The 16,162-nt window shown below is 42.5% G+C and overlaps 1 protein-coding gene across 1 annotated transcript; it reads left to right on the top strand.

The window, feature by feature from the left end:
• The first annotated feature begins 15,039 nt into the window (after positions 1–15,039).
• On the top strand, positions 15,040–15,921 carry LRRC30 (leucine rich repeat containing 30). The gene has a single exon (XM_018553388.1). The coding sequence runs from the start codon at positions 15,040–15,042 to the stop codon at positions 15,919–15,921; it is 882 nt and encodes a 293-aa protein (XP_018408890.1).
• Positions 15,922–16,162: the final 241 nt, after the last annotated feature.

Genomic DNA, 16,162 nt, shown 5'->3' on the forward strand with positions numbered 1-16,162 from the left:
AAAAAAAAGTGTGAGGTTCCCCCCCAATTGATACCAACCCCCCCCCAAGTTAAAAAAGAATATACGTATATCGGGAGCTCACTAATATCATTCAGGAGCTTCCGAATGCTTAATTAAAGGGGTACCCCAATGCAAATAAGTCCCCCTGCCCCCAGAACCCCACAACCATCAGGGTTGTGGGGAAAAGGCCCTTGTCCCTCCCAATGCCGAGGGTGTGCGTGGCCTGTGCTCAGATCAAGGCTCTGGTAGGAATTTTGGGGGGACCCCACGTCTTTTCCCCTGACCCGGTGGTTGTGGGGGCCTTTAATTAAGCATTCGGGAGCTCTGGATATGCATATCTTTTTATTTATTTTTTACTTGGGGGGGGGTTGAGGAGGTCCCTCCTAACATTCCTACCAGACCTAAAGGGTCTGGTATCAATTGGGGGGGAACCTCATGCTTTTTTTCTTCTTCTGCAGACTGTAAAAAAAAAAGTATTTTTTTAAATTCTGTCTAATATCACTTTGCCAGAAACAAATATTTGTACAGAAACGAATATCCGTACAGATTACCGCTAACAAATTTCTTCCAAATTTTTCGTTATCAGAAATGCGGAATAATTTTTTTAATCCTTAATTTCTGTCATTTGGAGATTCGGATATATTCGAATCTCCGAATTACCGAAAATTACGAATAATGAATCTTTCTGAAATTAATCGCACATGTCTAGTAAATTCTGCCTGGCCCTAATCCAAACCTAACCTGAATCTGAACCTTACACTTAGCCCTCCTCTCACCCATAGTATAACCTCTAAAATATGCCCTTAAATCCGAACTTCAAAGTAATTTTTTTTCTTTTGTCTAACGTCACTTTGCCAGAAACAAATATTTGTCCAGAAACGAATATTCGTACAGACTACCGCTAACTAATTTATTCCGAAATTTTTCGTTATCGGACATGCGGATTCATTTTTTCTTTTTTTTTCTTTTGTGTAATGTTACTTTGCTGCAATGAATATTCATCCAGAAACAAATATTCGTACAGACCCCCCCCTAACGAATTTCTTCCGAATCTCGAAACAAATTGACTTTCAGACCCGAATACTGAAAAGCGAAATAACGGAAATCTGAATGAAAACGAAACGAAACAAAACTAATTTTTTGCCGGTGCACATGTCTAGAATTTACCTTTATGGGGTAGCCCTAATGCAAAAGTTAATGTTTAAACTACCTTTAATCATCATCAGATATCAGTTGGCCACCATAGTTGTTTTCACCCTGATCCGAGCTAATTAAATAAAAATGTTACAATCTGGTGTTACTTGCATATTGACACCAATTTTGATTGTACTGCCAAAAGAATTTATAGATCAATGGATTGCGTAGAATAAAAGAATCCGCAGTATAAGATTCTGTAAAACAAGGGATGGTTTATTGAACACCACATTAAAAGTGTTATGCTAGCAAACAGGATAAGCATTCCAATGGATTAAACATTTGCTTCAGGGCAGATTTTTTTCTATGGGAATGACCCATTCATACAGTCACATTACAATCATTCTAAATCTTTGCTTTCTAAGTCGGTGGTCAACATCAAATCTTATTAAGTATCATATAGGCAGTTATGTCTTTACAAAAAGACCCAAGGTAAATGGCCTGGTATTTTGGGGGGGAACCCCACCAAATTTTTTTTGGTCTGGGGTCATTCGTAAAATCCCTACCAAACACTTATCAGGAATGCCTTTTTTATTCATAAATGCACAGTACACATTTTTTTTAAAATAATGTGTACTTACCCTTTAGGAAAAAATTGCTGTGGGAACCCTCACTGCAATACTAGACCAGATAATCCATACTAGATAATTTTCCACTCGATAAGGGTTTGGTATGAATTTTGAGGGGTACCCCGTGTCCTTTTTTTACAAACAGAAGCTTTGTTTCTAAATGTCACTTTTGCAGAATCACATGTTACATGTGCACAACTTCACAATGCACCCCCAAGCTATTATTTAAAGGAATTATGTATTTTTATTGTTGCCCTTTAAGCAACATTAAAAGACTCACTTCCTGCTGCATTGGTACATGCCCCCAAAATTAGTGCCCAGATACCCTTGCCCTTTTTTTAAATAAAGTTTTGCAAATCGGCCCTAAAAAAGGTCAGAAAAAATAGCAAGAGTCGGCTCTCATAGGCTTCATTGGTGTTCAGGCTTTGGGGTTTGCAGACTTCCAATTGGGTTCAGCCAACATCCAGTGAACTAAACTTTGATTGGTTTGCTCATCACTGACTTATATACACGTAAAGTGACATTAAACCCTCAGATTTTTTAACATAAACCAATACTGTAATGTGTGCCTTACTGTAATCCATGGTTGTTTCCCTTCTCTTTGCTGCTCTTCCTTTTAAATCTGTATCTGTTCTCATGCTGGGCAGAACTTCTGTTTTGCAGCAGACTGCCTTGTCTCAGGAATGGATATATGGTGTCTGTGTATACGTTTGTATAGGCTTGTAACCTGAGCCAGCACTACAGGAAGAGGCCCTGAGCTGCAAAGGGAAGTTCTCCCCATGCATGAGAAGACATGAGGATTTAAAAGGAAGAGCAGCAAAGAGAAGGGAAACTACCATGGATTACAGTAAGGCACACATTACAGTATTGGTTTATGTAAAAAAATCTGAGGGTTTAATGTCACTTTAAGAATAAACCTGAGATGATTGTTTTTTCTTTACTTCATGTCTATGGGCACCACCAGGCAAACCTCAGCCCAAAAGTCTTAGTGGAAAATTCAGTCTGACAATTTCATCTGGCTGTTATTGTTCTCTCAGAGTTAGAAACATGCTTAAATTAGGGATTTCTTTCCCCCTCATGTCTTCTTTGGGATAAACAAGCACATGCAGGCATTCTTTGAGTGTACATATTTTTACACTAATCTTTAAAAATTTACACTTTGCTCAAGTCCTCTAATTTCCTTGGTGAGCTTTGGGATTATATATATAATTTCACATATTTGCAGTCTTTAAAGAAAAAGATTGGTATGATACATTAAAATGCAGCTCCAGCTAACACATTTTTCCAAAATTGTGAAAGAGTAGGAATAGGTAATGCTTAAATCCTGTCAGTGTTTCTTCTGTGTTTTCCCCTTTGGGGAGATTAATCCTCAATTCCTGGAGAAATAAGAGGAAGTGAGAGGAAATCTCTCCAGAATGAGGAGAAATCCCATCGTACACAGTTGGCATTCTGAACAGATGTCACCATTGGAAGATTTCCCCTGGCCTCCTGTTACAGTGTTACAATGAGAAGTGAGGAAAGTCTATCGTCTTTGCTATTACATTATGTGATGTCTATAAATTGTGTTTTTTTCCAATGCCTCCAATTAAATCCATACTCTCAAATCACAGCTGTCATTTTCCTGATCAGGTATGAATCACTTTGGTGTCATTGGGGAAAAAAAAAACAGGTGATAGTACACAAGCCCACTGCTGGTAGACTGCCGCATTCCAAGGATCACAGCTATTTAAAGAAAAACTCTAGGGGTAGCTGCATTGCAAGGGTTAAGTGCAGTTTTTGTCTAGATACAAAAATAAAAAACATTATACTCACCCAGTCCTCTGAGCTGGCTGGCTGTTAGTCCGGTACTTCCAACCTCTCTCCTCCTCTGCTCCAGTGGTCAAAGCTCCTGTGAGTCATCACATCCAATACACTGTGTATTGGATATGAGGATGCCAAGGGACACACCATCGCTGGAGCGGAGTAGGAGACAGGCTATAGGGAGTCAACACAGAAGGAAAAGAATGGGGCATGACAAAACAAGGTTTATTTATTGTACAAAGGTTAAAAAATGTTTAAAAAGCTTAATTGATATGTACACATTTCAAAGAAGAAAAGAGCAAACTGATCTCTAAATGAACTATTCCAGAATTATAATCTGAGGCTAAATGACCATAACACACAAATTTGATTTAACATGCTCTTGTACTCATACAGCACATAGATGCCTCTGCTTATATCAGGAATAGTATTTTTATCAGCGTGTTTCACGCTCCAAGCGCTTCCTCAGGAGATAAAGGAGATTGTTCCCAGAGAGCGGCAAACCGTGCGTGCCAGGCCAGCAGAGCAAGAGCCCAAGATCGAGGCGTGCCCAAGGACATAGAGGACGCCCCCCCAAAAAAAGGAGGTGGTGGGGAATAGGAGACAAGCGGACAACCATCCGAAACTGAAAGTTCTCAAAAGAAGCCCCCAAGAAGGAGCTACAAGGAGCGTAGTCCGCAATCACCTCCGAGACGTCAGTGTCCACGAGGCCGCACAGCAAGCTGTGAACACTGTGTGAGTACAACTGTGTTATTTTTGCACCTAGACGAAAACGAACATTTAACCCTTGCAGTGCGGGGGTAGCCCCACTGCAAGGGTTAAGAGTTTTTCTTTCCCCAGAGTTCTTCTTTAAGACAACCATGACCTACTCATTTTGATAGCATTATCCCTAGCTGCTGTAAAGAACCAGAGGCTCCCATTCACCTAAGTAAGCAGCTTTCTGCCATCATGCTTACAACTCTCTTATAGACATGACTGGCTGAGGAGCATTCCTTCACCATCTGATGCTGGAAATAGATAACTGTATGTTGCAGCGTGCTTCTAATGTCACAGGACACCTTATTTAAAGCCTAACCTACATAAACAGTATGTAGGTTATGAGTTTCAGGGCTAGTTCACACCAGCTCCAGTGTGTTCTGGCCCGATTTGGTGCTGGAACACACTGGATCACATCCCAGCCAGCTCACTGCGTTTTGGGGTCGGAGGGGGCGTGGTGGTGCATTAAAGTCAATGGCACAGCAGTGCGATCGCCTGCACAGTAACGTGCCAAATCAACCCACTACAGCTTCTTCCCCATCCCTCTGTCTGAACTGCGGTCCGCAAGTGTCAAAAACACAGCGGGCAGCATGAGGCAGCTGCGTGTGGCGGGCCCTCTTCTTTCTCTCTGGGCTCCCCCCAACTAGCCGAACACCAGGGCTTGGTTGCAAATGCGACCGCTGCGACCCTGGTAATTTTGCCTGGGTTTAGTATGGGGCATTTTCACAAGTACGTGTGAAAAAACCCAGTATTGGCACTGGTGCATCCCAACTTAATAATATAATGTATTGCTGGGACCTGAAGTGAAGTGAGCCGAACACTGTTCGGCTATTCACTTCAGGTTTATACGGATGATTTCAGCATGTTCGGCAAGCATGTTCGGAATCTCTGCAAGTGGCCGGAGCCAGCCGTAAATCACGGCTGGTTCCGCCCAGCTATCAGAAGCAGGCTGTTGGCCGGCCAATGGCCGGCCGCTCGGCCAGCTTCGGCTTTCACCTCGGATCAGTCGAGCCGAAGCATATGCCTTCGGCTCGGCTGAGTCGCCCGGCCGACTTCGGGAGATGTACGGGCTATAGTGAATAGCGCCTACAGCAGCCCTTTGGTTCTACTGAACCAAAGGGGTCTTGGGGCCGAAGCTAGCCGAAGGATCATCCGAAGCTACGGCTAGATCCTTCGGCTGCTTCGTGAATAGACCCCTATGACGCTTGTTAGCAACTAACAGGTACCGAGCGAGTCTTGTTTTTCCATGGTCGGGCTTGTTCTTATTAATGTGGACCTAGCATCAGATATATTCTTTATGTTAACGTAGTATTAAGCTCTCAAACATTTTTTGAAAAATGAAACCAAATCAAACAAATATACAGTACATTGCCAGCAAAATATTTATTTTCATTTTTGCCCAAGCACTTACAGTCATTATGTTTCTGAACAACTGGCTCCAACTCTCTTAGGTCGGCTTCCTGAACTTTCTGTCCAGTACAAGATCGCAAGGTAGAGAGCAGTCTTTAGCAACTGTTCATCTACTACAAAAGAAAGGAAGGAGTAGGGAGGGAGGGAAAAGGAGGGGGAGCAGAGAGCAGAGGAGTGTCTTGCCTTGCTGTATCTATGTGTTTGTGGAGACAGACACAGCTTACTAGCACACACAAGGGGGACTGCATAGCACTCTGCAAGGGAAAGGAGCCACCCTAAAACAGGATATAAGGACCAAAGCTCAGGGGACCAACTGATTCATCAGGAAACTAAAACCTGCAAACAGCAAGCATCAGCATCCATTGTAAGTGATTCAATCAGCATTTAAAGTAGCTTAAAAACTTTTTAAGCTACTAGCAAAAGTAGCTTAAAATGTTTTCGACTTTAATATCAATTGTCTTACATAATTTGGAATAAATGTTTATTAGACTTGTAACCCTGCAAGAAAATTTATTTAATTGTGCATCCATTCGGATATTTCTTTCCTTCGTTTTTCAATTTTGGATCCGAAAATTGATTAATTTAATTATTCGGATTTTGTATCCATCCAAATTTTCATTTTGGAATGAAGCCACCTATATAGTGCAAACCCCAACAGCCTCCCAAAAAAATCTGATAGACCAAGAACAGTCACATGTTCAATTTACTTTAGTTTTAAACGAAATTCGGACGCATCCAAATTTTCATTAAAGGATCATTCATGATTCGTTCGCATTCAGACTCATTCAAATTCGAAAATTTGGATGCATCCAAATGTACAAATTTAACAAAATTTGTACGAATATCTATTCGGAGCCAAATTAAATTTACATGTCTAATGTTTATTGCAAATTACTCAAAACCCATAATGAGGCCTACAAACACTACTAAGCCCGCAATCTACAGTGAGCAAATTAACATACACTGAACCATCCAGAAACACTATCCTTAGAGAACGATAAACTCCACTTACCCAAATGTAAATTGGTAACTATACAAATTGTAAATATAACATCTCATGTTAATATTGCACTAATCAATACAGAGCACATAGACCATGCATTTCCCCATAAAAGCCACTCTATTACAAAAAAAGATACCCCCCCAATTTAAAAAAACAAAAACCGATACCTAACCCATGCTCTTTAGGGATAGGGACAGAATTATCAGGTTTTTTGCCGCAATTGTTTGGAAATGAAGAAACATGCCGATATTGAGTGGGTTAAAACACTAAGCTTGGTAATAGTACACAATATACATTAAATGTCATACACAGAGAGAGGCGGAGGTAAAGGGGTTAATGTTCAGGTCAGATAAAGTGGGTGTCAGGCGGGTACGGCTGGGCCGTGAGTGGAACCCCATGGCAGGGGCGGCAAGCCAAAGTCAGAGGTTGTGGTACACAGGGAAGATGCAAGAAGAATAGTCAGGTCCAATCCGGGTCAAGGCAGGCAGCTAGTTTCAGTAACGGAAGGGTAAGCCAAAGGGTCGGTAATCAACAGTCCAAGCAGAGGTTCAGGAATAAAGACAGGTTCAAGGCACAGGGAGCTGGGAGATCACACCATAGGGATAGAATAACTCAGCAATGAGCCAGGGCTCTGACTGGGCTTTTATACTCAGTGGAGGATTGAGACCACTCCCCGGCTACCGAGGCAACCAGGTAGCCTCTCCATCAGGAGCCAATGGCGAGAGAGGGGCAGAGGGTGTGTGCTGGGAACCTCCCCCAGCAAGGATCACACCTGATACCAGTAACAGGTGCACTACGTGCATGTCCCCGTGCCTGCGCGCGCAGCCTGTCTACCGCGCACGCGCACTTGTCGCGAATGCGTACCCACAATCCTGGTACCAGGGGACCTGCCAGGAAGGGGAACCCGTGCCCCCCGCCGCACATGGCCACCCCGAGGAGAGGTAAGCCCCCTAGTACCCTGACAGTGGGAGAATGGAAATGAAGGGTTAATGTATATATGCACAGGATAAGAGAGGTGGAAGGTTTAATATACAGGTCAGAGCATAGATAGAATGGATCTAACTTATGTAGGAGAGGAGGGGGGTTAAAAGGGTTAAACAAGCTGGAGCAGCAGCAGCAACATTTTCTAATCATTTTAACTTAAAATGATTCGAAACGTTTACTGCTGCTGCACCTTGTTTTCACTACTCACAAGTCATGAAAGGATGATTTATCCATTCATGGCTCACTTTACTCTCCCCTGCCTCTGATGTAAGAAAAAGGGGAGGGCTTGGCAATGTAAACATTGCCATGTGGTCGCTGTGATTGGTTATCATAGGACACAGAGCTGGTCCAATCGGCTCCTCCTGTCTAATGACAGCAGGAGCAGCAGATGCAGTGGCCGCAGCTGCGCGACACAGGCGTTCACTGGAGGACGTGCGGGTGCATCCTCCCGCAACAATGTGCCAGATCTTTTTGATCTCTCCATCGGCTCAGTGACTAAAATCATGGTGCCCGCTGTTGCGGTTTCGGTGTTGCGCTCTGAGTCATTAGGGTGTGCCCAGGCACACCTTGTCTGCACACCTATGCCCTAGAGCAGGAATACACAATGATGGACCATGGTGGCGGTACCATCCGGATCGTGATTGCCAACTTGTGCTGGGTCTCCCCTCCTCTTTAGTCATTGGTTGTTAGGACCGCAGCATTCCTAACAACCAATGACATGATTCTGTTCCTGCCCAGCATGAAGGAGGATGGAAGAATATCGTCTTCTATCCTCTTTAGAAGCCCAGAGCCATCTCCACCTCCTGGCTCCTTCCAAATCCCCCCAGTTCCTCCCAGCTCCACCCTTAGCTTTGCCGTCTGGCTCCAGTTTTTGATTATCTTAGGTAAGCTGCCATGTATATATATAAATATATACAAAAATGTATAATATATATATATATATATATTTAGTGCATATATATATCTATATCTATCTATATCTATATATATAGATATAGATATATATATATTTATGTTTTTATACAGTTTATGTATATGTGTATATAAATACATACTAAATATATTTTACAATTTATTTACAAATTAAAAGTAATATTTTATGTGAAATTAGAACTCTGAGCTCCTGTTCACACCAAGGCGGTGCATCAATCACAGGCTTCCATGCGATTAACGCACACTACTTGCACACCACTTGCACTACTTTGACCGCACCGCAAACAGACGGTATTGCAGTACTGCGCGTTGCGGTGCAATTGAATGCATTGGAGTCAGGAGGTAAATTTGGGGTGCAACGATCACACTATGGTACAAGGTAGGTGCGTTTTGCAGTAGTGTGCATTAATCTCACAGAACCGTGCAATTAACGCACCACATTGGTGTGAATGAGCCCTTTAGGTGACAACCAGTGTAAGGGGGCACTCTGATTATTATCTATCCCCATTGTTGATCCCTCTTATATTTGTTGCCCCGATCAGAATGCCTACTTACTTTAATTATGAAAGTAAGGGGGCACTTTGACAGGGACAACCAAAGTAAGGGGGTCACTGCTAGCTCCGCCCAATCGTTTTCTATTTCTTTTTTCTACTTTTTTTTAACTGGTTTTCTATTCTGCTCGGTACTACAGAGGTACCGAGCAGAATAGCCGAGCCGAATGCCGCTCAGCGGCATTCGGCTATTCACTCACTGCTGTTTGGCCCCTATGAGAATAGACCGAACAGCAGCGAGTAGCCTGCTGGAGGTTCGGCTCAGCCGATCCACATATGCACTTCGGGTCGGCTTATATACGGCTGAAATCAGCTGTACAAGCCTGAAGTGAATAGAGTCGGTTATTCACTGGCAGCTTTGTGAATAACCCTCTAAGTAAAGTACATCCAAACAATACAGCTGAAACACTTTTGACAGAACACAAATATCAAATAAAATATGAAACCAGGATAAAAGTAACACCAGCAACATTATTTTCAGAGCTGCTATTCATTAGCAACCCAGTATGGCTCATGAAAATAAGAAGTACATTATTATTAGAATAACTGACAATATATGCAGACACTGTCAGGCTAGCACTTAGAAAAAAAATCACAAAAGGTCTACTAGTGCAGTTTTTAAAGTTTCTCTACTTTCTCTACTAAGCCCACTACAGCCATTACTAGATTTAATCCAAAATAAATTATCTGTCTAGAAACACTTTTTAGAAAACCAATGGGCATAAATAATGCTTTTAAAATAACATTGTACATAACATTATACAACAAAAGTAGTATATGAAAGAGGCTTTATGCTAACATTTAAAATACAGAACAGGTCTGTCATTTAACTGCATCATTATAATCAGACAATGGAGAACACATAATTCTTCCAATTTGCATTGCTATCAAACACAATGAATAAATGCACCTTGGCATGAAAATCTATGATCACCCGCCTCTAAGACACACACACACTCTCTGCAGAAAAAATCTCTAGGTAACCACATTCCTCCATTGTGCAGGTAATGAAGCTTACATTGCTCAGTGTTTTCCACCTCCATTGCTTCTAGTGCCAAGCATTCTACTTCCTAGAACAATAGCTTCAGCCTGGAAAACCAAGATGTTATTGGAGATGGCTATTATTCTCTATGACCAGACCCACCACATGTACATGATTAAAAAAAAAATCTAAACTGATCCCATACATTTTATGTCAAACTAAACGTTTTCTTAGTTTTGGATAGAATGGGAAAAGGTTAGAACCTCTGGATCCTTACCACCATATGGGACTCCTCACTTCCTGTCCAATGGACAACATTTTACCAGACAGGAAGTGAGGGGAACTCTCTAAGAGCAACATAGACAAAAGTAAAAATGCAGAGTAGGGGAAGGCTTGGGCCCTTGTGAGGGTTTTTTTCTGTCCATTTCCCTGTTCCATATTTTCTCTTCAAGTGTGGCAAAAATGATGTTACCAGGACAGACAATGAGAGGAAATATCTCTAACTGAGCCCTTGATAACAGTAAAACCCAGAGAGGGTTTTTAATCCTGCCCCACTCTATCCAAAACTAAAACAAACATGTATGGCTTGAGATACTCTTTAAGCAAACTTCCCAACAAATGCATGTAACTAATCTTGTTACATGATAAATATAGCATTTCTGTCTTCAACGAGGGCTGCTCCTGACTTAGTCCTTTTTTACAGTATTTAAGTCATGTAAATAAGGTACATTTGGAACTTCAGTAAAACATCTGTTCATTCTTAAAGTAGAAACTCTGGTTTACATTGATTCCAGGGGGTTATTGTAAGCCCCTAGCTTCTCATCTCATCTGCCATAACTTCTCTCACTTGGTTTTGTGTTGGGAAATGTAGTAACACATTCATGTCTATTCACTAAAGGGTGAAGTGTTTGGAGAAGGCAGGAGAAGTGAAAAATCTAGGCCAAAATAGCTGATTTGGAAAAATTCTCCAATTCAGCCTTCTCCAAACTCTCCACCCTTTAGTGAATAGACCTGATTGTCTTAATTTCTATTTCCCTGGAGGCTTTCACTTAAAGGAGAACTATGAGGTGAGTGATTTTCACTCATCCTCATAGTTCTAGCCGACCTGTGAAAATGAAACTGTCACAGGTCGGCTCAGTAGATCAGGAAGTGAGCGAACGCATACCGGCATTCGCTCACTTCTCGATCCTGTCACGGCAGAGAGCCGTGACAGGGTAGGGACTGGATTCCCCGCTCCGATCCTCCAGCGCTGATTGGCGGTACGAACGGGGGATGGGGGCGGGTACAGCTGGCTCTTCCTCTGTCACTCACGCAGCTGGGCGGATCTAGACATAATTGTCGGGATCCGTTTCAGCTGCGGCGTCTCAGTAGCTCGCGGTATACTAAGCTTAGAGCAGGGGTGGCAAACACAAGGCCCGCGGGCCGAATCCGGCCCGCCGGACCTTGTAATGTGGCCCGCACAGCGCTGCCTGCTGTCAGGATGGCGGAGCGGTGAGGGGGAGAGAAGCCGCGCCCGCAGCTGTCAGGATGGCCGAGCAGGTAGGAGATCGGAGCCGCTGTCATCCTGTCAGTTTCAGGATGACAGCGGCTCTGTGCGAGGCTGAGTGGAGGATCGGTAAATATCAGTGATATTTACCGTTCCAAGTTTCCCCAAATGTAAAGTTACAAATAAAAAATAATTAGATTTTTTTTTAAAGTCTCCCCCATGCAAACAGGCGTCGGGTGCGCATACGTGTGAAAACGACGATTTCGCCCATTACGCCGCACATGTTACATATCGCTGCGAACGTCGAACGGGAGGACGCTAAATTGTGTCCTCCCGTTACCCTTAGGAGAACTATGGGGAAAAGCCCTAACCCCATAGTTCTCCTTTAACAAGCTGCATGCAAATTCAGAAGCTAGATGGGTCAGCCAGGTCTAAGAAATTGGAAGATATCAGTTGGCAAAAACCATCAGTTGCAACATTGAGGCATGCTCAATTTCTTCCCAAAGTGTTCCCTTAAAACAGGGGTCAGCAACCTTAAATACTCAAAGAGCCATTTGGACCCGTTTGCCACAGAAAAGAAAACACCGGGAGCCACAAAACCCTTTTGACATCTAAAATGTAGACATCACTGCATATATTGTTTTTTACCTTTATGCTATGTATATGTATATGCATGTATATAGGTATATGTGAGCTTAGTAATGCACTGGACTCTGGGCTTACCAGAGACCCCGCAGAGCCCACCTGAGAGTGACCCTGCAGAGCACACCATAGATCCTGCACAGCCCATCCAGGACTCTCTATGGTGGGCTCTGCAGGGCCTCAGGTGGACTGGTCGCCGGGGTCCCTTTCCCTGTATCTCTTCCCAACATCTCTTACCTGCTGCTGCTGTGGCCTGGCCTCTTCCACCCCCTCCCCTGTCACCTCTGCCATGCCCCCCCTGGTACAGCTGATACTCATGTAAGAGGCCCCCCAGGCTGCCCACACCCCTCACATGGGTACCGGCCGTACCCGTACACATACTACTCCTCTCCCGCCTCCTGTTACTAGGGATGCAGCCGGGAGAGGAGGTGAATCACAGGACCTGCCCCCTTGCTGAGAAGCTCGTCAGCAGTGCGGGGCAGCGGGACCCAGCACTGCTGCATATTCCACTAGGGGGTGGCCCAGCACTGGACCTCACTGGGCCCCCCCCACAGCCTCAGGACCCGATGGTAGTTCCGCCCCTGGACAGGGAGCCGCAGCAGAGGGATGAAAGAGTCACATGCGGCTCCGGAGCTGCAGGTTGCTGACCCCTAAACCAATTGGTCCTCATCTAAGTGTCAGACTGCTGTTGGATCAAGGGTAGAATTTCCCCTTTGTACTCCGCTGAAGTCACAATAGTGAACAAACTCATTGTTCAAACATTTACAGTTCAGGTTGGAAAAATTGCCAACCCCTGTTTTTAAGAACTTTTAGAACCTCATTTAGCAGCAATAACCAAATGCAATTTGTTCAAATGTATCTAAAACCACATTTGTATTGCCTGTTTTGGACTAAGTGTGGAAGGGTTACAACTGTGCCAGACTTCTATTGCTCTGTTTGCCTTTATTGGGAAAAAGAAAATTGACCCTCTATTTATCCTGCTGATCATTGTCAGTGGGAGAGGAAGTAATGGAAAATCCCACAAATTGCTGCTGTTATTGGGACAGGTGAAGGTAAATCTTTTAATGGGGATACCTGTTTCAGTGGTATTTTTTTCTAAGGGATTTCACCTCACTTTTTGGGGATTTCCTCTTACTTTCTGTTGTGTCTCAGGGACTGGAGTTCAGCTTTAAGAGGAGTCTGCCTCCTGAATTTCCATGGATCACATTAAAATCAATCTCCAGCCAAACACTTTGTTTTGAATATGGTTGAGGAGAGTTAAAATCTCTTTCTGGTTTTTATTCCTCTCTGTGTCAGGAAGATTTCTGCATTTTTCCACTTCCCATGGCATAGGGTTGAAAAAGTTATTGGAAAGCTTACCAGTGGAGGGAGACAGCAGAGTGAAGAGAAGGTTTATAACCTCTTTCAGGTCTTTATTGGTGGCTGTTTTCCTATTAGGGAGATTTCCTATCTCCTAATGCTTCAGTGATATGGGGTAAGAGAGATAGGAAGTGATGGAAAATGTCTTCAAAGACAGAGACAGCAATACAGTGGAGATGGGAAAGGTTTGAGTATCTGTAAGGTTTTTCATTGCTACCTGTGTCTTCCTGCTATGGTGACCCGTCCCCCTAATTCCTTGTCATGGTATCACAGGGGTAAAAAGGGCAAATCTGTGCAGCACAGTGGTGTAGTGGTTAGGGGTTCTGCCTTACAGCATGGGGGGTCCTCAGTTCAAATCCTGGCCAGGATCACTACCTGCAAGGAGTTGGCAAATAAAATTAGGAGCTGATTGTGATCTAGGACTCACCTAAATAATCTATTTAATTTACAGTATATCAGATCAGGTCACCCTTTTTGCTATATAGTTGCAAGTAAATCCAAAAGAGAGTGTATAACCAGATTGCAAGGTGTGCAGTTGGGTGAATTTACTTTCGTATATCGCACAGATTGTGATTACCTTTACATTATTTTACTGATTGATGGGTAGACAATGGGCACTTAGAAATCAAAGGGACCCATGAATTAGTTTTAACCTCTGCATACATATAGGGATTATCCTGAAACCATTGTTGGTTTAGCAATCGGAATGTCATTTGGCATGTCTGACCTTTCGTGTAACTTTACTTCGAGATACAGAAGCTTAAATATAAAGCTGCTCCCAAAAACCCTACTTTTTTAGTCTTTAATAGTCACTATATCAATTAATAGTAGATTTTTGGTCTCCTTTTGCAGCTTAGATTATATCATTTTCTGCTTTTCTTCTATCCAAAGAACACTTGTTGGGCATCCATCACAGTCTCTGTACACAGTAAATATTTTAAACTTATTTATATCTACCTGTAACTACTAGTGTAAAGTAGGTCAAGAAACCTGATCTGATTAGGTTTCACTGGGCTCACTGGTGATTAGAGATAAATGAAGACATGATGAGACATTCCTATCGAGCCACAGGAAGTGACAGTGGCAGCTGGCTTGGAGTTGAGCTGTACTTGTGTGTTCAGCAGTTCCATGAACAAGTGTTTTGGCACTCTCTGAAAGCAACTTCAGCTCACTTAGCCTGAGGAACAACATGAACAGAAGACAAAAGTTCTCCTCAAGGTCTATATTTTTTTATCCATTACACAAGCAAACCCTCTTCCTCCTAAGTCAACCATTTTTTCTGTTCCAATGGTTTGTCATCACTGTGAATACCAAAGAAAGCTGGACCTAAGAAACATTTAACCCTCAATAGACCTTCTTTTTGGTCAGCCATGGGAACTATATTCTCTAGTCAGATGTCCAAGAAAAAGAAAACTGGTGGACATGAATTGCAAGAAGAGCAAGCACTGCCTAATCCATTACCTGATTCTGATACAAAAGCAACAAAAGAGCCAATAAACTTCAACTATGTCTTACAGGATGCTGCTGAGGTCCCCAGCTTCATTTGGCACATGACTAAAATTGAAAAGCTTAATCTGTCTCACAACAGGCTGCCCAAGCTTCCTTCTACAGTTGCCAAACTGGAACAAATAGCAGTTCTTAATGTAAGTGGTAACAGAATTGTTCACCTTCCCAGGGAAATTGGTCTGTTGAAGAACCTCAAAGTTCTTTTTGTCAACATGAATTATCTGTGTGAGATGCCTGAGGAGTTGAGTTTTTGTAGAAAGTTAGAAGTCCTCAGCCTGTCACACAATTTCATATCAGAACTTCCTGCAACATACAGTGGCCTCTCTAAGTTAAGGAAGCTAAATCTAAGCAATAACTGGATAGTTAACATCCCCTCATGTGTCTTCCAAATCAAGACTCTGGATTTTCTGCACCTGGGAGCAAACAAAATAGAAAACATTGCAGAAAGTATTAAATGTCTACAGAACCTAACAATTCTGATTATTGACAATAACAGGATCAGTGTGTTACCTCGATCTGTTTGTTTATTGACCTCCTTGGAACTCCTAAATTTGGATTATAACAACATACAAATACTTCCAAATGACCTGTTCTTATTAAGAAGACTACAACGAATTGCGTGGAACCCAGTCGACAAAGGTCTACATATTCAAAACAATCCTTTAGTGAAGCCCTTATCAGAGGTTGTAGAAGGTGGAATAGATATGCTGTTCAGTTATCTTAAAGACATAAAAAAAATAAACTGAATACTAATTATATTTAAATATTCTGAGAAAGTAAGAACTGTAACTTGTCTAACTGGCATGCAAATACAGAAAAATATTATTCATTATACAAGGTTTCCATTTAGAATTGTTGGGCAAATGTGCCATCTCATATGTGTGTAGTTTTCAAACATAATGGTATTTACTATTTTTAGTGTGATTGTATTGAATCATTTTGAAAAAGTATTTTATGTAAATATAGGTAAATGTGTAAAATTCAGAT

Source organism: Nanorana parkeri, unplaced genomic scaffold (genome assembly GCF_000935625.1).
Source record: "Nanorana parkeri isolate BGI_ZX_2015 unplaced genomic scaffold, ASM93562v1 scaffold7, whole genome shotgun sequence".
Classification (NCBI taxonomy): domain Eukaryota; kingdom Metazoa; phylum Chordata; class Amphibia; order Anura; family Dicroglossidae; genus Nanorana; species Nanorana parkeri.